At 46.2% G+C, this 22,498-nt stretch overlaps 1 protein-coding gene across 2 annotated transcripts in view; it reads left to right on the forward strand.

Moving 5' to 3' along the window:
* Nucleotides 1-22,498, forward strand: part of LOC119397020 (protein DENND6B) — a 96,848-nt gene that overhangs the window by 61,217 nt on the left and 13,133 nt on the right. For both annotated transcript variants that reach the window (XM_037664441.2, XM_037664439.2), the window contains 3 exons: nucleotides 5,572-5,625; nucleotides 8,312-8,421; nucleotides 10,532-10,634. In XM_037664441.2, the coding sequence (XP_037520369.1) occupies nucleotides 5,572-5,625; nucleotides 8,312-8,421; nucleotides 10,532-10,634 (267 nt within the window). The remainder of the gene's footprint in view (nucleotides 1-5,571; nucleotides 5,626-8,311; nucleotides 8,422-10,531; nucleotides 10,635-22,498) is intronic.

Consider the following 22,498-nt stretch of genomic DNA (forward strand, 5'->3'; position numbering starts at 1 on the left):
TTACTTGGACATTTTGTAGTTGGAAAGCTGGATGCAAAAGAGAAAACAACACCTTTCTTGGTATGCTCGAAACAACTGGAAAAAACGAGCGGTGATACCATCGCCTACTTTGTGAACTCGTCCTTGAGGGTACTGTACCCCTCCCGATCCCACGACGACAGAGTACTGCTGCTCTACACAGATGCAGCAGCTTATATGCACAAGGCTGCTGCACTTCTCAAGGTCTTTTATCCAGAATTATTGCATGTCACTTGTCTTGCCCATGGGCTTCATCGGGCCTGTGAAGAGCTGAGAAAGTCGTTCAGTTCTGTTAACGAACTAATAGCCGCAGGCAAGGCAGTTTTCCTTAAGGCACCTTCACGCGTTCGTGCCTTTAAAGAGCAGTTGCCGGATGTGCCTCTTCCACCGGAGCCCGTTGTTACCTGCTGGGGAACTTGGCTGAAGGCAGTGGACTACTACAACAAACACTTCGCTGGTGTTAAGGCTGTTATTAACAGCTTTGCAGCGGACGAGAGCATTGCCGTGAGAAGAGCCCAGACTGTTCTACACCACGATACACTTGAATCTGACTTGGCCTATTTGTGTGCTCATTTTACTTTCCTTGCAGAAAGCATACAGAAACTTGAAAGTTCGGGCGCCGCTCTGACTCAAGAGTGTTGAGCTAATTTTGGAAGTGCAGGAAAGGTTCGCCACCGTCCCCAATGGACCTGTCGCTGACAGGGTCACCTCAAAGCTTAAATCTGTCTTGGACAAGAATCCCGGATTTTATGTGCTAAAACAAGTGTCTAATGTTCTGAGCGGTGCCGATTCGAAGATTCCAGATGAAATTAGAGCATCGAAAGTGCCGGACTACAAGTACGCTCCACTAACTTCAGTGGACGTCGAGCGTTCTTTTCCCGCATACAAACAAATACTGACTGAAAGAAGGCACAACTTCAAGCCCGAAAACTTTGAGATGGTGCTGGTTTGTCACTGCTTTCATAGCCTTTCTCACAGTGTCCAGTCACCGTACTTTTTACCTAAATCTGTTCAAATGGTTATTCTCTTAATTCTTCTCACGAAACAAATAAAATTAACTTTCCCAAAGCACAGGATTTGCCTGCTCTGTTTGTTAGAAGGAAGATTTGTCCTGAAAGACGCTGCTGAAGTAATTACGAATTTTGCCTATATATGCCTAAACGATAGTTTTTAACGCCTATGTATGCCTAAATGACAGTATTTAGGGCCTATTATAGGCACCTAAAACCTTGTTTTTTCGTGCCTGAACCTCCGGTCTCTATTTATGTGAAAGGACTGAACAGTGACAAAGGAGGAAAGCGGCAGAGGGCCAAGCTGATGAAGCTGAGCCGTTGCACATGAAGTGAATAAAGTGTGTAAGTCAATGGTTGGATGTTGTACTTCAGTTCTTGAAAATAATGAGCTTCATGTCAGGAACAGAACCTTGTACGTATGCCCAACAGACGTGTAACTGCATAATTATAGTCATTAATAACCCCGAGAAAACTACTGTGCCATGTGCAACAACCGAAGTAGAACAAAAAATATTTCAGCTACAATTTCATTTCAGCATATCAAAGGCACAAACCCAGCCAGCACGCCTGCATGTTGAAGCTCGGCTAGGAAGGAGCGTGCACTGTTTCCTAATTATCTGGTGTAAGGCAGGGCATAATCTTGCTACAAAATAGTTTTAAGTTAGGTCTACGCGGCATGTAACCGTGTATGTGGTCACTGTATGAAACCGTATATTCTAATCTGAGGGGTACACCGTCCTTTTGGGCTCGGCGAGGTGCTATATTGGGGAAAATATGATGTGGCCTGAACAAACGTAGTCCTTGTCAAAATGTGCAAAGAACTCAAGCCCCCCTCCCCCCCCCCCCACCTCAAAAAAAAGAAAGGAAAGAAAGCGTTAACTGCCTCACACTAGAAAGGAGAAAGCAGAGGCTGCATAAGCTGCCATCGGAATGACTTTCGGTAAACTCTATCGCAAAAGAAAGGGGAATAATGGCGAACCGAGAGCAACATACGTTCTCAATACAGTCAGAGAGAAGTCAATACAAGCAAGTTTATTATAAATATCGAAGAAACACGCGTCGCAACTCGTCCGAGCGGCCAGCGGCGAACAGCTTCTGCAGGCGAAGCTTCCATCGAAGATGCCTGTGGCGCCACCTCTCCTATGCGACACCAACTGCGGAGTAAGCCCACTGCCCTCTTCTAGTATACTGTATCTTGGGTCCCCAATTCTGAAACCCTCTAGTGTTTCACCAGAGTTCACGTTCACCACAACTCTCTTCGGGTATCTGATCAATTTTCGGGGCGGTTTTCTTTGTACTTTGCTTTACCCGAGCAACACCGTGAGTTTCAGCCCAGTCAATGAATCTCACACTCTCCGGTATCACGATCCGTTGCGTATGCCGTGTGCTTCTTCCTTCACGCCACGTCCTTTTCAGCGATGTGCACCTCTACATTGCTGCGACGCCTGGCAAAACTGCGATAGTTTGCTCAGGTCGCTCATCAACACTAACGGCGTTCCTCTCACTAACAACTTCATTGCGGTGACTACCTGCTGTAACTGAATAGACTTCTTTGTTATTGGTAATTACGAGACCCTTTCCCTTTTTACAGTCTCGACGGTTGCTAGTCATCTGTTCTACTGGATCATAGCTGTGGGCCTCAGGCTCTCCAAATTCCCACAGTAACTCCACCCTTGGAATTCCTTTGTCCGGTCTAACGTCTGTGGCTTTTGCCAAACTCAGTTCGCACTCCCAACCTTGACCTAAGGCTGTCTGCTCACACCGATGCAAGTACACATCCAGGTTGTCTTGTCTGTTGTCAAATGGAGTCATCAATTTTCTGGGACAGACTCGCGTCGATCTTGGAGGTTCTGTCTCTGCTATGGATCCTCTATCATCTGTGCTCCTCTCACCACTTCTCTCCAAAGTCCGCCATTTGCACAAAATAAACCTAAATATAAGTACACGAGCCTCAAACATTTTCGCCTCCATCGAAAATGCAGCCGCCGCGCCCGGGATTCGATCCCGCGACCTTCGGGTCAGCAGTCGAGTGCCATAACCACTAGACCACCGCGGCGGGGCAACGCAGCTGGCCAGAAAGAATAGACAAGGCAAGAGCGTTATGCATATCGATTTTAATTGCACACTAAAGGAATACACGTAAAAGGAATGTACTAAATAAAACTGGCTCTAAAAAAAGCTATCACACAACGAACAAGTGAAGGGAAAATTCGGCAGATCCCACGTACCGTGTCCAGCGACGCTCATACCCGCCTCACGCGCTCACGATCGAACAGCGAGGGCCCTATGTCCACGTCGTCTTCTCTTCTTATATCTCTCGCTTCATTTTTCTCTTCTTCTAGTCGTGCGGTTATAGGTCATGCTACACTTCTTCCTCTTCTTTTATCACATTTCTCCAGTCCCCTCTTATATGTGACAACACAGTACACCTATCACAGCACACAGCACATCTATTTTGTGATTGCCCATTTTATGTGTCTCAAGGTAATACGCTTGCTTCAGCGTTGGCAGGAATCGGTGTGGCAACACTAAGTGAAACTGGTATTTTATCAGCTATGTGCGACCAGACAAAGTCACCAACTGCTATCGGGGCTGTGATGATTTTCTTGAGAGCACAGGACAGGACACCGGACTCTAGCGAAACCACCATGTCACGTGGTTATTGTATATACGCATATCTCTTTCCTCTCCCCATCATCGCCCCTCATCACTCCTTTTTTCCCCTTTCCCTTTTCCCCTGTGCAGAGTAGCAGGCTAGAGTGCACTAGCTCAGGCCGACCTCTCTGCCTTCAAATAAATTCTCTCTCTCTCTCTCTCAAATATTGCCTCAGTTTTTGTATGTGACTCTAGTAATAACTTGTTGGTTATACTTAAATCATGGGTAAAAAAGCTTTATTATACTGAAGTTAAAAAATACATTGTGTTCTATAGACAAGAAGTTATAAAAGGTTGAGTACGTTGTTATGTAGAGAATTTCATTATATTGAAGTTCAATACCTTGATATTTAACTGTGCAATGATTGGATTTACGTGGAAATGGTTGACTATGTCAGATGTGCTCTCTACACAAATGTGACAGTACCTCACCAAAGATTCAGAACATAAATTCCACAAAATCCCTTTGATGAAACTGGGATCCTACAAACATGTTAGCCTCTCTTGCAGATGTGCTTATGCTAGACTTTACTGTTACATTCTGAGAAAAAGTTCACCGTGAGGGTGTGCTCCAGTCTAGAAAAAAGTGCTTTTTTTTTAAGTGTGTAGCACTTTAAGGCGCATTTACACTAGAGCGACACGACACCGATGCAGGCACGAGGCAGACGCAGACGGTCGGCTGACGAGTCGCCCGCCGACGATGTCGCTGGACCGTCTGGCCACACTAGGCCGACGCCGACGCCTCCAAAGACAGCATGCCGTAGTAGTGTAACATGATGGCATACCAAAGACACCAGCAAAACACATTGGCAGACCTGTCGTCGGCAGGTCGTCGGGAGATCTGTGGCTGAGCGAAAATTTGCCCGTGTCATTGCTTCGAACATCGAAGGGGGAGATCTTGGGGGAGATAACAGAGGCCCCCCTCGAGATCCTCGGGGATTTACAATGGGCATCTTGCGCACCCCTTCGACGTCTTTTCTTCGCTTCCCTTTGTCTGTCCCCACCCCCGTCCCCCATCGACGCCGGAAAGGGTGGCGGGGGCTGAGTCGAGAAGGACAATGGCAAAGGGAGGACGGCTTAAATGAGGAGCAGGTGGTCCCCTGTTTTTAATTTTTGCGTGCTAGTTTAGTCGGTGTGGCTGCGCGTGCCTTCTGTGTGACAAGAGAATCGGCCAGTGAGAGGCTGGGAGCACGACAAGACGCAGACGGCGTCTTTCACAGATGATCGGCCGACTGTTGGCGTCGTTGCAGTGTAAATAGGACGACGACACGATGAAAGACACTCCCGGCGACAGTCGGCAGACCAAAATCGGTGTCGTGTCGCTCTAGTGTAAACGCGCCTATAGGGGCCTGGCTTGTTGTCCATCCACTGTCTCATTATGCATGGTCACGCATTGGTCAATACAGGCCTAAACAAGGCTAACAATGCTCAAAACCTGTGCAAAATAAACTAACAAGGTCTAAAATAATATAAACTACAAAAATAACCTAAAATTAATCGCAAGAGAAGGCACCACCTCCTCAGCAAGCGTGCGATTTCCCATGGCCAGTCGAGCGCGTGCCTCCAGACCGGCTGTAGACTGCCAAGGGAATCGCTCGGTTGCCCATGCTACACACTTCCTCAGGTTTCACGCTAGTGGAGCTGCATTAAGCGCAGGATTTAGAAGTACACCAAGACCTACACAAGAACTATATTAGCGCTACGTTAACCTCAGAATTAGCGCTGGATTAGAGCACAACTAGTGCTACATTATGTGCTGGATTTAGAGTTTTTTTTTTAATTTAACTCACTTGACCCTTTCCTGGAAAGTTTTGCTGTGCTTGCATTCTGTGCATACGCATACGCTGCACATGAAAATTTTATTGAGCTGCATTACTTTTTGCAGGAACGTTACATGGCCAGTCTCATGCCTCTCCAGAGGAACATCTCTCCATACAAGGTACTTGATTGCACATGGCATGTCAAAAACTTTTCTGTACAGCTGAACTGAAAGAGGCATGATTTAGAGTAGGGTAAAGTTAAACAGAGTGGATGTTTGTGTATTTTGGTAACCCAAAAATGTGAACTGGCACGGGCAAAACAGTGTGCGTGTTGTGTGCCTTTTCATCCACGTCCAGTTTGCACTTTTACAGCGAAAGCTGTTATGAGATCACAACAAGGGCCGTTTTTGGTGGCGTAGTTGTCCACCGCCGCCGCCGGTGTCCGTAACCACTATCGCTCGAAATAAGAAAAAAAAACGAAATCAGAAAATATTTCCAGGATGGAACGAGGTTCGAACCTGGGCCCTCTGCGTGGGAGCCCAGTATCCTACCTCAGAGCCATGCCGGTGCTTGAAACTGCTTTGCAAAAAGACCCTATACAGGCTTCATGTCGGGAAGGAACCACATTAACATATGTAAGTAGCGTGGTAGAAGAGTAAAATAACAGCCAAGTGTCACACAACGCGAATTCTGTAACGGAGCGTCACACAATGCGAATTGCGCAACGAGTGAGTTGTTGAATGCTTCCAACTAGAGCTGTGCGAATAGCAAAATTTTGGGTGCGAAGCGAATTCGAATAATAAAGATTGAGTGCGAATCGAATCGAATATTTTCGAATAATTTTCGAATATTTCTCAAACATTTTTCGAATAATTCGAAGTGAAATTACAGAAAAAGTTGCAGAGAATCCCTAAGTATGTTCTTGTGAGATAGCAACATGAAAGTGTTTCTTTTCGCTAGGTTGATGAAGCACTGGTGGGGTCATATTTCATAGTTGTCTTTCTTATCAAGAGTGAGGCAATGTAGAGGCCGAATTGTATTTATGTACATGATTTGGTGCAACCAAAGTGTTGCCTACAACACTTTACACGTGATAGGCAGGGATGCCATTTCCTCAGCCTCTCCTCTTTCAACTGCTGTGGAAGGCCAACTGATGTGGCGGACAAAAGTCTGCTCCCTTCAAGTCCGGAGTTCCAAATCTGCCTTGTAGACGTCGATATATAAGAACATCTGAAATTTTGGATGCTAAAAAGCTTCGGCGTCCGATTTTTCGGACTTCCTGCCCAAATTTCAGGTCCAAAATAACATTAATTGAGCCCCCAACTCTGCCACATCTTTCATCTCCATATTGGAACCAGCGTTTTCTTGAGTTAATACATTTGCGACCGTAGCGGAGCTTGAAAGGCAGCTTTGCCGCAATACGGGGGTGTAATGAGGTGAAGCATATTGAAAATCTAGGGACCACTTTCAAACAGACGTTGACTGTCTCTTGGCCCTAAGTTCGACCGTAACGGACCTTGAAAGGCAGCTTTGCCGCAATACGGGGGTGTGAGGAGGTGAAGCATATTGAAAATCTAGGGACCACTTCCAATCAGACGTTGACTGTCTCTTGCCTAAGTTCGACCATAACGGAGCTTGAAAGGCAGCTTTGCCGCAATACGTGGGTGTGATGAGGTGAAGCATATTGAAAATCTAGGGACCACTTCCAACCGGACTTTGTCTCTTGGCTATGTTCGACCGTAACGGAGCTTGAAAGGCAGCTTTGCCGCAATACGAGAGTGTAATGAGGTGAAGCATATTGAAAATCTGAAGGGGCCACTTTCAACCGGACGTTGACTGCATTTGTCTTTGGGAAGTTCGAATAGTAAAATTTCAGTGCGAATCGAATCGAATAGCAAACACTATTCGAAAAATATTCGAAATTTCGAATATTCGCACACCCCTACTTCCAACCCATTACAAAGGGCTCTGCCATAATTCTTCATCGTCATTAGCCACAGCATCGACAAAGTGCACATAATACCTTACAGGTGTTTAGCAGGTACCACGGTTCTGCGCAGAATGACGAAAAATTGCGTAGTGGCTGCTTCCTTGCTTCACAAAAATTATGATTTATAGCGTAGTGGGTTCCTCGCAAGTGCACCTCTATTGGTTGCCAAGGAAGCCCATAAGGCTCCCATGATCCATTTCCTCAGGGTCTCAATAAAGTTAATTCCTCTCTCCCTGTCTCTTTCTCATGTTAGCGTATGTTATAAAGCGTGGTGGGAGAGTGAAATAACGATCGGATGTCACACAATGTGAATTACGTAACTAGTGGGTCATTTAAAGTTTCCAACCTATTACAAAAGGCTCAGTCGTAATTCTTCATCGTCATCAGCCGTCGCATCAAGAAACTGCACATAATGCCTTACAGATGGTACCTCGCTTCTCCGCAGAATGACGAGTAAGGCCGTGGTGGGTGCTTCCCAACTTCACAAAAATTATGATTTGTGGCGTAGTGGGTACTGTGACTGTGCTGCGCTTTCGGCGCAGGCCTGGCGGCTTTTTTAAGGGGGATTTTAGCGTGGGGATCTTAACACATGAAGCCTGCAAAGAGCTATTGTAAAATCTGCAAAGCTTTCTTGCATTTTAACTCCTTCAAGGTCCTCCAGTCACTGAGCATTATTTCACTGTGGCTTCCATGTGCAGTTCTTTTTTTTTTCTTGTACTTCTCATATCAAGTTCCTTGCACGTGTGTGTTGCAAAGGTCTGTCCTCTGTTTTTAGTTTAGGTGAACAATGTGCTGAATGGCTGAGAAAATATCTGAAAGACATGCAGAGCTTCGTGTGCTTGCATAGGTTCCAAATGTTCTACATTATGTTTCAGGGCACACCGTCGTTGAAACCTTTCAACCAAGACGATTTCCTTCGGAGTCTTGACACGGCTGGTCCTCAGCTGACAACTGGCATTAAGGGTGACTGGGCAGCGCTGTACAGGCAAGTGCATCAACATTCATCTGTCATCCTTTTGTGCAGACTTGTGCATTTTTACTTGTAAAAAGGCTGCTGCTGTCTTGCAGGGTAAAGTTAATTTCTTATGCAAACACTGAGTTATAATGGGAGTTTGCAGTATTATAGCACCATTTGACACCGAGCGTATAATGGCATCTTTATTGGCCGGCACTGAAATATTTTGGAGCCAACGTGAAATAAAATGATGCATTGTTTTTTCTTGCTTCCCAGATACACAAAATTTATTGTAAATTCAATGAAATAAAATTGTGATGCATTGTAGTTTTGTAACGCAATGCAGTGAATGGTTGGCCACATGGGAGGCATCTTCTCAAGCAGCCAGGCACTTGTTAGTTATGCCACACTTCATTTGGTCCCCTGTGGTTTGGTGTCTACTTCAAGAAGTGGGCCTTTCATTGACGTCGGGATAACTCAAGAAAACAATTTATTAGAGCTGTGTGAATAGCAAAATTTTGAGTGCGAAGCGAATTTGAATAATAAAGTTTGAATGCGAATTGAATCGATTAATTTTCGAATATTTCTCTAATATTTTTCGAATACTTCGAAGCGAAATTAGAGACAAAAAATTGCAAAGGGTCCCTAAGCATATTCTAAATTATATTCTAAAAAATTATAGCTCCGCAATGGCGCAATCGGTCACCGCCATTTTGGGCTCGTCGGAAAGAGCATTTCTCCATCTTCAAATTTCCCGCTTCAGCTAGGTCCTCCATTAAGAAACAAGCATACAAAAAGCAAATGTTTAAAGTTCATTTCGAGGTCTCCCATTGGCTGCATCCGCGATGTTGCTCCAGCATGCCTCACCATCGGTCCGATGCTCGCTTCGGAAGAGTGTCGTCTGCTGCTTGTGCGTCGCGAGGTCACGGCTGTCGACAATCACGCTACTTAGTGACGCGTTCGTTCGTTCCCTGTTCACGGGTCAACGATCACTTAGAATATAATTACGCTTTAGTTTCGCAGCTGCAGGCGGAACCTCAATCATCAGATTACGATAGTGAGTCGCGCTCATCGCAAACATCACAGACGCGCTTCTCGGACCAACTCGTGGAACCCACAGCTAGAGGTTCTGCTTGTCAGCACTTCGAACCTCGTGACGATCGAAGACCATCGCTGGATGACTTTGTACTCAGGATTGAGCGTGACGTACTTTGAACCATCGGGCACCGCGGCCACGCACACCGCGACCGAGCTTACTGCTCGAAGTCATGGCTAGGCCTAACTCGCGCTAGTTGTGGCTTTTTCGCGGAAGCGAAGAAGCGGCAATGTGCTTCATCGCAAGCAACGAATTGCATCACCTGCTGGCCGCTTGGAATCGTGGATGGGCACTTGACGCATAGGTAGCGGACCCCCCGGCCAAGCTCGTCGCACAGTGACCGCTCGGACCACTGTTGGAATCGGCTAGCAGCTCCGCACGTCGGCACCTCAAAACGCAAGACCAAGCATGCTGCACGCCGATTTATCGTCGTTATATTTATTTTCCGTTATTATAAACTGTTATATTTATTTTCCGGAGGTTCGAATAGTTCGAATAGTAAAATTCCGGTGCGAATCGAATCGAATAGCAAACACTATTCGAAAAATATTCGAAAGTTCGAATATTCGCACACCCCTACAATTTATTAGTAAAAAGACAACTTCAAAACATTTCGGCGAAAGGGTAAAACATCATAACAAACTTGCGATCAGTTTCCATGCACAACTTCCGCACCGGTCCTGTTAACCTTGGCCCTGGCGGACCACACGCCGCGCACACACGCACACCTCACGACAGTTCGCCGTGCCCGCTTATAAAGCTTGTCTGCATCCGGGCGCAGTGGCCCTCGCTGCTGTGCCTTGTCACTGCCACTGCTGACATGGGTGAGGGTGGTGATCTGGTAATCATCGAGGGTTCCCCACAGTCCGAAGGAAACAAGATCTGTGCTTGCTGTGTATTTTAATGTGTCTTGGGTACTTACACATGTTGTGAGCTCTGTGCAGCTTTTCCTTAGCTTTTTGTCTGTTGTGATTGAAAGCTCCTTAACTAAACCTGTGACTAAGTGAGGTTTTGATCGCTGCCATCTATAAATGTTTTGTGCAGGAGATTTTTCAAGAGCTGCAACTTTATAGGCTGGTATCAGGGACGTCGAAAAGAAGCCTCTCAGAAACTGCAGGCCCTGCATGCTGAAGCCATTTCAGATGCTGTGAGTACATTATTGAAGTATGCCTTCATGCCATCTGTGAAGGCTGCTACACTGCAAAGTGATGCACTTTGGGAGAAATAGTAAATATTCAGACAGAAAAAGAAAAAGACAACAGGGCAGGGAGGATTCTAGCCTTGAAGTGATTTTTGCTTCTGAAAAATATGCCTACACGTCACACAGTAGCAAGAAAGATACCTGGAATCGTGAGGAATGTGCGAAGCCATTGGGGTCACATTTAGCATGTGACGGGTGCACTTTTGGGGAGTGAAAATTGATGAAGGCTGGCATATCCCATACCCTACTTTTTCTTCCAAAGTGCTGGAAATGCATTACTCATCAGCAGGCCCGTAGCCAGGAATTTTTTGTGGGGAGGGGGCCCAGTTGCTGAAAGCCTTGACTATTTGAGAAAAATCCCTATTTTCATTATTTATTTTTGGTAAAACACCATGTGTCATCAAAATTTCGTCCCCCCGCCCCGGCTACGAGCCTGCTCATCAGAAATACAACTAGCCCAGCTTTCTGATATTGTTATGGAGCATCTTCGTCACCAGTATTATAGGCTAAGGTGACCAGTGGCGTAGCCAGGAATTTTGATTGGGGGGGGGGGGGCTCCAGTTGCAGCGCGACCTTCTCATTATATGAATAACATGTGTTACCAGTGACAATTTGTATTAGATGCTACAGATCACTTCTTGAATGCTGCGCACTGTCAAGAACGAGTAAGAAATGTGTTTCTTCATAAAAATATTATGTTGGCATGCCCGCAAAACCTTTCCAGGAATAACTGTCTTCAATCTTTTCAAATTTATTATTATTATCTTTTTTTTGTGTAAGAGGTACGGCAAGTATCACGTAAACTTTGGAACTGCATCAGTTTTAAACTGAAGAAGCGCCTGATAACAAAAAAAAAATGTAGTCCACAAAATAACCAGGACGAGATCAAATATTTTAATGCAGATTGTTTACGCAAAATGTTCATCTTTTTGCACAAATTATGCGGCCAGGGAAAAACAATAATGGGAAAGTACACCTCAAATACGGGCAAAACATAAGTCACCGGAAACAATGCGCAATATGCTTACACGAAACATCAGAAATGTACATTTAAATATGCAATCAATATACAGAACTAAGCAATGATCACTATACATAATGCCCAAAATAAGGCAAAAGAACATGCTGCACAGTCACAGAAACTGATATGTCCTTGGGCCAAGCTGCACCATCGCTGCACCACCACCGGATGCACCATGTCCACAGAACTATAAAGGAAGAGCGCAGAAATAACGACAAACTATTTCAGAACTGTTTTAAAAGTGCGAACCACTATTGTGCACTCAATATAAAAGGAGGGTTGTCGCTTCAAGTTCAAAAAGCAATGAAGAACAAAAACGACACATGAAAGTAACAAACAATGCTGCTAGTACAGCTTCCCAATAGCTGAATTTGTTTGGTAACGCCGCATATGCCAACCTCTCAGTGAACAAGGTGAAGCTGTCGATTGACTGTTAATGTCCATATGATGCCCGTATTCGTATGTTTATATGAGGTCACAGTGTTAACTGCTAAAAGGTACAAAATCCTCACGGCTTTAAAAGGTGGTGAACAATAATATTGCATCAGAATTCGAGGCTCATTGACCTGAACTCTGGAACAGCCGTGTCTTTTCCTTTCGTTTGCACTGATTTTTGTCCTGCTCGGTATCAAAGGACAAAGTTGACCCAGCGAGGAAGCTTAGCGAAGCGGTCGATGACTTCCGACACGCTGATGTTGATATTTCTGTGGGCGTACAGAAGTGCCAGGCCAACCATGCGTTCCTCAGACATCGTAGAGCGTAAGTAATTCTTAAGTTATCTCTTGCTTGAAAACGTTCTCTCTGCTCTGGCAGTGGTCGCTGGAAGGGTGACTAGAATCTGGAGTAGCTTGTACACATTCAGATAGAACCTGCTGTCGCATTGAGAGAGGGCATTGGTTCCTGTACTGGGGCGCTGGTTTGCTGCTTTGTTCGCCCACTTTGTCCACCATAGTCGCAGTTCTCCCAAAGCAGCCCTCGTTTCGACGTCATGCGCAAAAACGGTCAGGAGATTTTCTGCTCCTTTCTCCCGATCATCTTGCATTGGTGGTACTGCGGATGGTACAATTACTGAAAAGTCCTTTATACTTCTCGAACCGTTGGTTTAACTGGGCTAGTACGTGGTCCATGAACAGAATGAACAGGGTTCTGCGAAAATATTCTTCCGCGCTTTCGAATGCATTGCTCCCAAGGTTTTGCTTCCGGACACCGGCTCGACGGCTGGTGATCTCCACATTCAGTTTTTCTGTGAATGCCTGCACTTGTGCAAATATTTTTCAGAAAGAAGCATTCGCATTCTTGCGGTCATTTTCAGTTGTCTGCTGTACCGCTTCTCTGTCGTCAATGGCAGCGCTCGTGTTGATACTCCTAGTCTGCAGCTTCTTTGACAGTGGCAAAGTCAGTGCTAACACGTGCTCCACCACATGCAGGCTTACAAGGAACGCTGGTGACAAGAATGCCAACATTAGACTGTTTGCCTGCACTGGACTTTCACCATTTCCGTTAAACTTACCTAATCTCCTCTAGTGCTGCGATCAATGGCTCAAAGAGGCTCACAACTGAAAGCACTGCTTCTCGACCCAGCGTGTTTCGCATAGTCCCAAAAGGCGCTGCCTTGTAGACTCAGGACAGCTCAAACTTATCATTTTTCGCAAAACGTGTGAGCGGCTAGAAGATTTACGGAAAAAGACTGATGTCGCCTTTAGAGTCCCAAAACAGTTTCGGATGTCTGTGATGGAGCATGCCGCACACAGAACTAGATTAAGGGAGTGACTGACGCAGTGAGTGTAGAGTGCGGCTGGATATTTCTTATGAACAGCAGCTTGAACACCATTCGTCTTGCCGGCCATCGAGCTTGTGCCATCGTAGCCTTGACCACGAAGATGCTGCATGTTAATTCCCATGATTATAAGGAACCTTATGATGGTGTCGGCGAGGGACTGGCCACGTTGGTCGTGAATTGGCACAAAGCCTAAAAACACTTCTTCGATTTCGTTCACATCCTTATTTAGGTACCTTGCACAAACAGTAAGCTGCTCGATACCAGCAATATTCGTCGTTTCATCAGCAAGTACGGAGAAGCAGCCTGCAGCATTTACTTTTGCGACTAGGCTTTTCTTGATGATTGCAGCAGAGATTTCTATAATCTGGTTTTGTACATCTGGACTTATATACGAGGCATTATTTGGGCAACTTTCCAAATGCTTTTTTAGATCTGTGACGCCATAATCCACTTGCATGCGAAGCAGCGCTCTAGAGTTGCCTGTATTTGTAGAGGAGGCTGTGCTTGAATCCATGGGACCACTGTCTCTATGGCCACGGAGAGCCAGACCTTGCTGCCCGCAGTAGAGAACTGTCTCAACAATAGGCTGTAACTTCCTTCACTTCTCTTTTATTTGAATTTGCATGCCATGGTCCAGTTGATCAACAACACTGGGCACACATCCTGAGAAGGTTTGAAGAACATTATCGGCTACCAGCTGAGTGTCAGTGTGATATTTAGTGGCTTCATGTGCACCGAAGACTTCGAGGGCATGCTTCCACTTTTGCAATGGCTTGGATACGAGGATCCCAGTGCACGCATGTTGGCCCTTGCCAACCTCACTTCTGCTAAAAAGGACACACACTCGACAAAACGCACCCTCTTGAAGCGCTGAGTAGCTAAGCCATCGGTACCTCTGTCCAGCCAAGCCACCTGAAACCTTCGTTTCTGCTTCAGATGGTTCATATACTTAAGCATGTAGCCTGGCGGAGGAATCCAAGGAGAAGTTAGCAGTTGATGTTTTGTCTGATCATCCACTTTTGAGTCATCTGTGTAGAGCCCGATATCAAACTTGCTTTTGCTAACATTTTGAGGGTCTGAAAAAGATAAATAGATAAAATATAAGTCTAATAAATCCCACCCCCCGGGTGACGCCCCTGGTCGGTGGTGTATGAGAGCACGAAAAGTTTCGGGAGGGGGGGTCTGAAGCCCTATAAGCCTCCCCCCCCCCCCCCCCCCCGGCTACGCCCCTGAAGGTGACATATGGGAGCACTTCATCCCATGTTTTGTTTTCAACATCAACTGAGTACATGGACATCATGTCTGCTGGTGTCTTGTTCAGCTGTTCCACGAGGCTGTTAGTTTGCGGATGGTATGCTGTAGTTCAGCAATGAGTGGTGTGGCTGTACCGCAAGATAGCTTGCGTCAGTTCACTGCAGAATGCTGTCCCTCTGTCAGTGTTAACAGCCTCAGGTGCACCGTGGTGCAGGAAAATCTGATCAGTGAAGAATCTGGCAGCTTCTTTAGCAGTGGCTTGTGAAAGGGCGAGGGTTTCCGCATAGCGAGTCAGGTAATCGGTTGCCGCAATGGTCCACTTGTTCCCTGCAGTAGACATTGGGGAGGGTCCCGGAAAGTCCACTCCAGTCTTCTCGAAGAGCCTTGTTGAGGGTCGGAGTGCCTGCAGCAGTTTGGCAGGTTTTGTTGGCGCTGACACTCTTGGCACGTCTGTACATAGTGCTTGACTTGTTCTAAAATGCGTGGCCAGTAGTAACACTCACGGATCCACGCAAGCGTTCATGTACAGTACTCATGGATTGAAACGAGACATAAAATTTTTTCGGATAACAACCGGTATGCGCTCAAGATAACTACATCATGTCATGACAGATTTGGTCTCTAAGATAATGTTGGCTCTAATCTACATGTTCGAGCTGAAATTATGCCGATATGACCCGAACTGAAGACAGTGGAAACGAAAGTGTTTGTTACTTCGCCCTAAATTGTCCTATTTCAATCCATGAGTACTGTAGAGCTGAAGTGCCCGGGGGTTGGTTCATCATGAGACGCCTGCAAAATTTCCTGCCGTAATGACGATGGTATGACGAGAAGGTATGTGCTCTTTGTAGAGTCAAAGCTCTTTTTTTATAAGGACACCGTCTCTTGAGCAGAATGCGGGGAGGCCTCACCTAAAGGTTTGGGGGATCTTGTTATGTTTTCCTTCAACATATTTAATGAGGCAACTCAGTTCAGCATTGGCCCATTGCTGCGTGACGAAGTTGGAAGCACTGATAACGCCCAGGAAACTCGTGTGGTTGTCTGCACATGGCAGCGGTTGCTCAATGGGGGCTTGAGACAAACAGTCTGCGTCGGAATGCTTTCTTTCATTCTTGTGCACTAGAGACATATCGAACTCCCGGAGCTGCAAGCTCCACCTTGCGAGACGTCCGGATGGGTCCTTCAGATTTGCAAGCTAGCATAGTGCATGGTGATCGGTAATGACGGTAAAAGGTCTGCCGTGTTCTCGTCCGTCCTGCCTTTGAACAAGAACAGCGCCGATGTCGACACACCTGGCGTCGGCGTGGATTTTCATTGCCGCGTTGTCGTCAAAGTGCCAAAATAGGCGGCGCTTGAAGACGTCTCTTGAGCTCCTGAAATGCTTCCTCTTGAGGGGCTTGCCACACAAACGAGGTGTCTTCTTTTGCTAGGCGTGTCAGGGGCTCGGAGATCTGCGAAAAGTCTTTGACGAAGTGTCTGTAGTACACGCAAAGTTTCAGGAAGCTTTGGAGGCTCTTCTTTTTGCAAGGCTGCGGAAAGTCTCAAACTGAAGCTGCTGTTTTCTCTGGGTCTGGTAAAACGCCTGCAGAACCGACAACATGGCTGAGGAACTTGAGCTGCTCGTAAGCAAAATGGCATTTTTCATGCTTTAACGTAAGTCTGGAAGCTGCAATAGCACAAAGTACCACTTCTAACCTGCTGAGGTGTTCCTCGAAGATGGAGCAAAGACTATGACATCGCCAAGATACACCAAACAAGTTTGCCATTTCATACCAGCCAACACGTCTGCACACGTCTATTACTCTTCGGAATGTTGCAGGGGTAGTGCAAAGTCCAAACGGCACGACTTTAAGCTGGTATAACCCGTCTGATGTAATAAGCGCAGTGTTCTCGCGATCCCTTTCGTCATCTTTTACCTGCCAGTAGCCACTTCTTAGTTACAGGGGTACTGACACAAAAATTTTGGCCTCACGTTTTTTTTGCTGCAATGTGTTGCTGGGGGCCTGTTAGTCATAATACGGCACATCGTTTGCTGCAGCGCGCGACAGATAATTAATTACAGGCTCCTCATTATCAACCAGTGTCAGTTTCGGTTTCAAAAACGACAAGCCTCCGGGTGCCACTATCACCACCTAGCGGCTGCAGCGCTCGATCACGTCAGCACACAGGACTGTGACGCACTTCCGCACGGTTCGCGAGCAGCCGCCGAGAAGTAGGCTGCTGAAGCAAACGCAGCGAAAAAAAAATGGCGGCTATGACCTCATCATAACTTGTTGCGGCGTGGTCACGTGAAGGAAGCAGGGGGTCTCCTTTGAGGGTCTCCTTGGAGGGTGTCAGTAGCGTGAGGATGTTGATTGCTCACGCAAACTTCAAAATTCATTAAAAATAACTTCCAAGCTATATTCGCTGTTGGTATTTTGCAGATGATATACGCACCGGAATCAATCCCGCAGGCTATCTCGGCCGCGAAATATTGTGTCAGTACCCCTTCAGTTACAGAGATGAAAAGTATTTGGCATTGCAGAGATGATCGAGGGAGTCATCAATTCAAGTGAGATGGTAAACGTACTTTCTGGTGATTTTATTAAGTCCATAGTGCTTTTTAAAAAAGTAGGGGTGTGCAAATAGTGAAATTTCACCTTGAATTGAATTCGAATCGAATTGTGCCATATCGTGGCCAAAAATATCAAATATCAAATGGAATATTGAATACAAAAGATTTTATTGAAAATTGAAAGAAAGAACAAAAATTCGGCAGATCCCACGCACTGTGGGAATCGATGTAATGCGAAGCAGCCGGCAGAGAGCTGCTACATCCCCTTCTTTGTCTTTGAGACAAGTGAAGTCATTCATGCCATGGCATCTAGTTCACTATATATCGCATGTTTGACATGCATTCATGCATGTACACTCCGGTATATGCCATGCTAATGAAACGCATATTCTGGAATATACAATGCATGACCTATCATTTATGTTCATGACGCACTAGTGTCATACCATACCAATTTTGGTATATATGAAGTTAACAAAACGGCCAGATGCACACCATGACAGTGTCATGTATATCATGTCGTACATGACATGCATGTCATGATATTCATGTTGCCACCTCTCATTTATGTTGGCCATACAGTCGCGTCGCACAATACTAGTATTTGTATATATCAAGCTAGCCAAACGGCCGCGAGTGCACCATGAGTGTGTAATGTAAATCATGTCGTATATGACATGCGTGTCATGGTTTTCATGTTACCACCTGTCATTTATGTTCGTCATATAGTCGCGTCATGCAATACCAATTTCGGTGTGTATCAAGCGAGCGAAGTGGCCACGAGGGCACCATGAGCGTGGCATGTATATCATGGCGTACATGACGCATGTCACGATTTTCTCGTTACCACCTCTGATTTACGTTGATCATACAGTCTTGTCGTGCTGTATCACTTTTGGTGTATATCACGCGAGCAAAACGGTTCGAAAAGCGTTTTGGTGTATATCACGCGAGCGAAAAGCGTCGATGGGGAATTCACATATTCTGAGGCTCCTACAAAAGTGGTATAAGTGGCCAGGTTGGCCACAGTGGAAACACAGTGGATGCTAGTCAGCAGTTCTCCACACTTACTCGGAACAGCCCTTTCGACAAGAGGCGGGCAGTCGTTTGGTTGTGGGTGTTGCAGCGGTGTAAACGTCAGAGGGGTTGGGCGCACAGCAGCGGCATGCAACATAACCTGCGGTCCTCGAGGAGCACGTTCAGGTTCCTGGCTTGGCTGAACTGGTTGCCTCGTTCGCAGCGCCTGCTGAACTTCTTGTCTGATAACATCGCTTAGCATCGTGACTTGAGGACAAGAACTCTGGAACATCTTCTGCAGTTCCTCTTGCACAACAGTCTTGGTGGTGTCCCGAAGGCTGCTGATGGTTACGGCGCCTCGCTCAGCAGTTTACATATTGCATACCAGACAGGGCGTCCACGCTGTCTCCTTGGTACGTTTAGTCTTTTCTATGGCAGCAGCTTCCATTAAAAATTCAGCGACAGTTCGCGGTGGATTGCTCATTAAGCCAGCAAAAAGTTCTTCCTTCTCTCCTGTGATAAGAAATCCGAGTTTCTTTTCCTCTGGCATTTCTGGACCTGCCTGACCAAACAGATACGACACTCTCGTTAGGGAGCTGGAAGCATGAATGCAATTGCTTCTCTGCCCGTTCCTTGCAAGCAGTGCTTGAGAACGTCCAAAGAAGGCTGCACTTAAAAATTTCCCGTGTCCTAAGCAAGAATTCTCGGTTGATGAACCACGTGCGCACAGACTTTTCCAGTGTGAAGTAGACGTACTGCAACTTCGCATCATCGTTCCATTTGTTGTAGGTCGCCACACGCTTGAATTGTTCCAGCCAGTCCTCTGGGTCGTTGCACGGCGTTCCCCGGAATGTGGTTGGTTCACCTGGTTGCTGTAGTACGATGGCTATAGGCATCTAGGGTTCACTCATCTTGACAGATGTGGCCCCCTTTTATGGCGTGGGTTTTTTCTGGAAGAAGGCCGTGTTCTGGGTCCTAGCCATTGTCTTCCTATGCTTGGTGAGGACTGGTGTCATGGCTGCATGAGGATGTACTGGACGTACTCAGCACCTCCACCAGATGTCACGCAGCGTCTTCGTCACCAGAATCCACACAAGAGGGTGTGGCAGACAAGTTTTGTTGTTAGTGAGGCGAATTTGTGCCTCGCATAATAAACACAAAAGAAACTAGTTGAACTAGCGTGGCATGTACTGGCATGGGTGCTGCAGAAGAAAAGAACCTACGGCTTATGTGCTGCCAGTATTTAAGCGCTGCGAAATAACTCAAAACATGCACATACATCTCATCAGGTATTGCCTGCCTGATGTGATGGGCCAGTCGGAAGTTAAAAGCTTATCTCAGTCGGCCCTAACATGTGCAGGTGACATAACGGCCGTTGCTTGACGATAGCAGCTGTGGAGCCCGGCGCGTAATGTGCAATATAATCGCTACACTGCGTGATTTGTATACTACAAAACAAATGATATTATTTCCCTTTGGGCACAGGTAAGGAGGAACCACGTTGAAACTGTGCTTGGCAACACACTGTTGTTTATGCATGGAAGTTTCAGCTGTAATAATCACAGAGTGAGTCCACCAACTCTTGAAAAGCTGGGGGAAAAAAGATTGCAAGGGCCTTGTTACAACACATCATTGTTGCCAGTCCATTATTTCCTGAAAGTGCAGTATAGTTAACAATAATAAGCATTCGCCCATATTGCAAATGCATGGACAGTCTTTCTCAAGTTTATTTTGAATGGTTTTAGATAATATGTGGTGGCTATTTATGAAATTTACTGCGGATGACAAGGTTCTTCAGCTAGATGGTACCACCATATCCGTCTAGGTTAAAGGGGTTCTAAACCACTTTTTGACCTCAGTATGGGAGTTTATTGCCTCACGAATTGATTGCCGCAAAAATTTCTCTAATCCCTCAAGAACGAGTGAAGTTAAAGGGACTTGTTTCATACCTTTAGCGCTTTCTCTCTTGTGCCGACGAGTGCGCTGGAAGCTACCCGCAGAGGGATGGCATGGAAAGAAGTTACGTCACAGGCATCATGACGTTGAGCGCACATGATGAAACACAATCGCTCTCTCCCGTTCTGAATCCTAAGCGTGTGAGTGTGGCTACAGTGTAATGCTAGCAGACTATGGAGCTCGGCGTTGGCACATGTTGGCATCTCGTGGCAAGAAGCATATCTGATCTAAACGGCGCCCTTGATTTATGTCGGCTATCGGCCAATACCATGCTCTTCTTTGATGTCAAACAGCAGGTGCCGGCAGCTCCAAAGAGAGTGAGCACAGACCTCTGTATAAGAAGGGGGCACCTGAGGAAATGGCAACTTTGCACTCGACTTCCAAACTCTCCTTGCCATGCACGACTGCAAGATATGGCTGAGCTGTCCATGGCACTGTCTGCTTTCTGCAGGATGTGTTTTTTCATTGAGCTCGATGGGTGGTTCATGACTCCTTTAACCCCTTAAGTGCTTTGGACGAGCAGAGCTCGTCCTAGCGGAATAGGTACTCTCCTCTAGCGTTCAGGACGAGAAGTGCTCGTCTACGGCTTAGATTTCATGTAGTCCACCAGATGGCAGCATTTAGTTGACAATTTATTTTTCTCCGGCGAAAAGAGCACGGTTTTTGTATGAAAAGATGGCTTGCTGTGACGGCGACCCATGCATAGCTGGCTGGTCAACACGAAAAAGAAGCTTTTCATTTTTGTCATCTTCGAGTGATGATGATTCGGATACAGATGTTTATCTTGTGTCTGGAAGTCAAGACAGCGATGGCGATGAATTGAGCAGCTCCTACAGTGATGATGAAGACAGCTCGGAAGCGAACATCGCGAGTGCAGCAAGCCAGTGGATTCTGCTTGATGCGGACAATCCTCCTGTGAAGCCTCGTCGCTTTCCATTCTTGGCCATTCCAGGCAAGACTTTCAACTTGTCATCGCCAGATGACCTTATGGAATATATTCAGTTTCGGGACGATGCACTCATATCACTAGTGGTAGACGAAACCAATCGAAAGCGGCTGAACAGTTTAAACGCTCTCCTCTGAGTGAACACTCCCGCCTAAAAAAATGGGTTCCAGTTACAAAAGAAGAGATGTGAGGTTCCTTGCACTCCTGCTATTGCAGGGAATAGTTCACAAGCCTCGACAGCAGTGGTACTGGTCCAAGAACAAGTTGTTGTCTACACCTGTTTTCGGAGAGGTGATGTCCTGCCACCGGTTTCTGCTAATTATGCAAATGTTGCACTTTGTGGACAATGCCAGCATCACCGACCTGAGTGGCCATCCACAGCCAAAGCTGTGCAAGATATGGCCATTTTTGGAGTGATTGTTGAAGAACTACCACTCGGCATATATGCCGGAAAGAGACATATCGATAGACGAAAGTCTAATGCTCTTCAAAGGAAGACTAGGATGGGTGCAATACATACCACTCAAAGGAGCAAGATTTGGCTTGAAATTTTTCTTGTTTTGTGAAGCATCTTCGGGATATGTGTGGGTAAGAAGAAGCTGAAGAAGGGAGAGGTGCAAGCCTACCAGCGCGGTAAATGTGTTGCTCTACAATGGCGAGACAAAAAGTAGTCTCTGTCATGAGCACAGTGCACACTGCAAGCATGGAGACACTCAAGGATTCGAAAGGGCGAGACGTCACAAAGCCCAGCATTGTTCGTGATTATAATCACACAATGGGGGGTGTGGACAAGTCCGATCAGATGCTGTTCAACTATCCTGTCCCTCGAAAACGACAGAAGATATATTACAAGAAGATTTTTCACCACTTGATTGACGAAGCTACGTATAACTATTTTGTCTTGTACCAAAAAGACGGAGGGAAGGTGAGCCACCTTGACTACCGCCTCGCCCTAATTGAATCAATCCTCAATAGGTACCTTGATCCTTCAAGAAAGATAAAGTGCGGCCAACCATCTGATGTCCTTGGCCCTGTGCGTCTCAAGGAATGGCACTTTCCTTCTTACATCCTGCCAAGCGAAGCCGAAGCAGCACCAACAAGAAAGTACTTCATTTGCTCTCGGAAGCGAGGAGAAAACGGGAAAAAGTTGAGAAAGGAAACTCACTTTTGGTGCTGGAGCTGCAACAAGCTGCTTTGCATTATTCCGCGTTTTGAAATTTTCCACACAGTCCCGAAGCTTCCCATCTGAAATAGCCGAAGGGTACTTAGCCTACACAAGTGA

Source organism: Rhipicephalus sanguineus, chromosome 6 (assembly GCF_013339695.2).
Source record: "Rhipicephalus sanguineus isolate Rsan-2018 chromosome 6, BIME_Rsan_1.4, whole genome shotgun sequence".
NCBI lineage: Eukaryota > Metazoa > Arthropoda > Arachnida > Ixodida > Ixodidae > Rhipicephalus > Rhipicephalus sanguineus.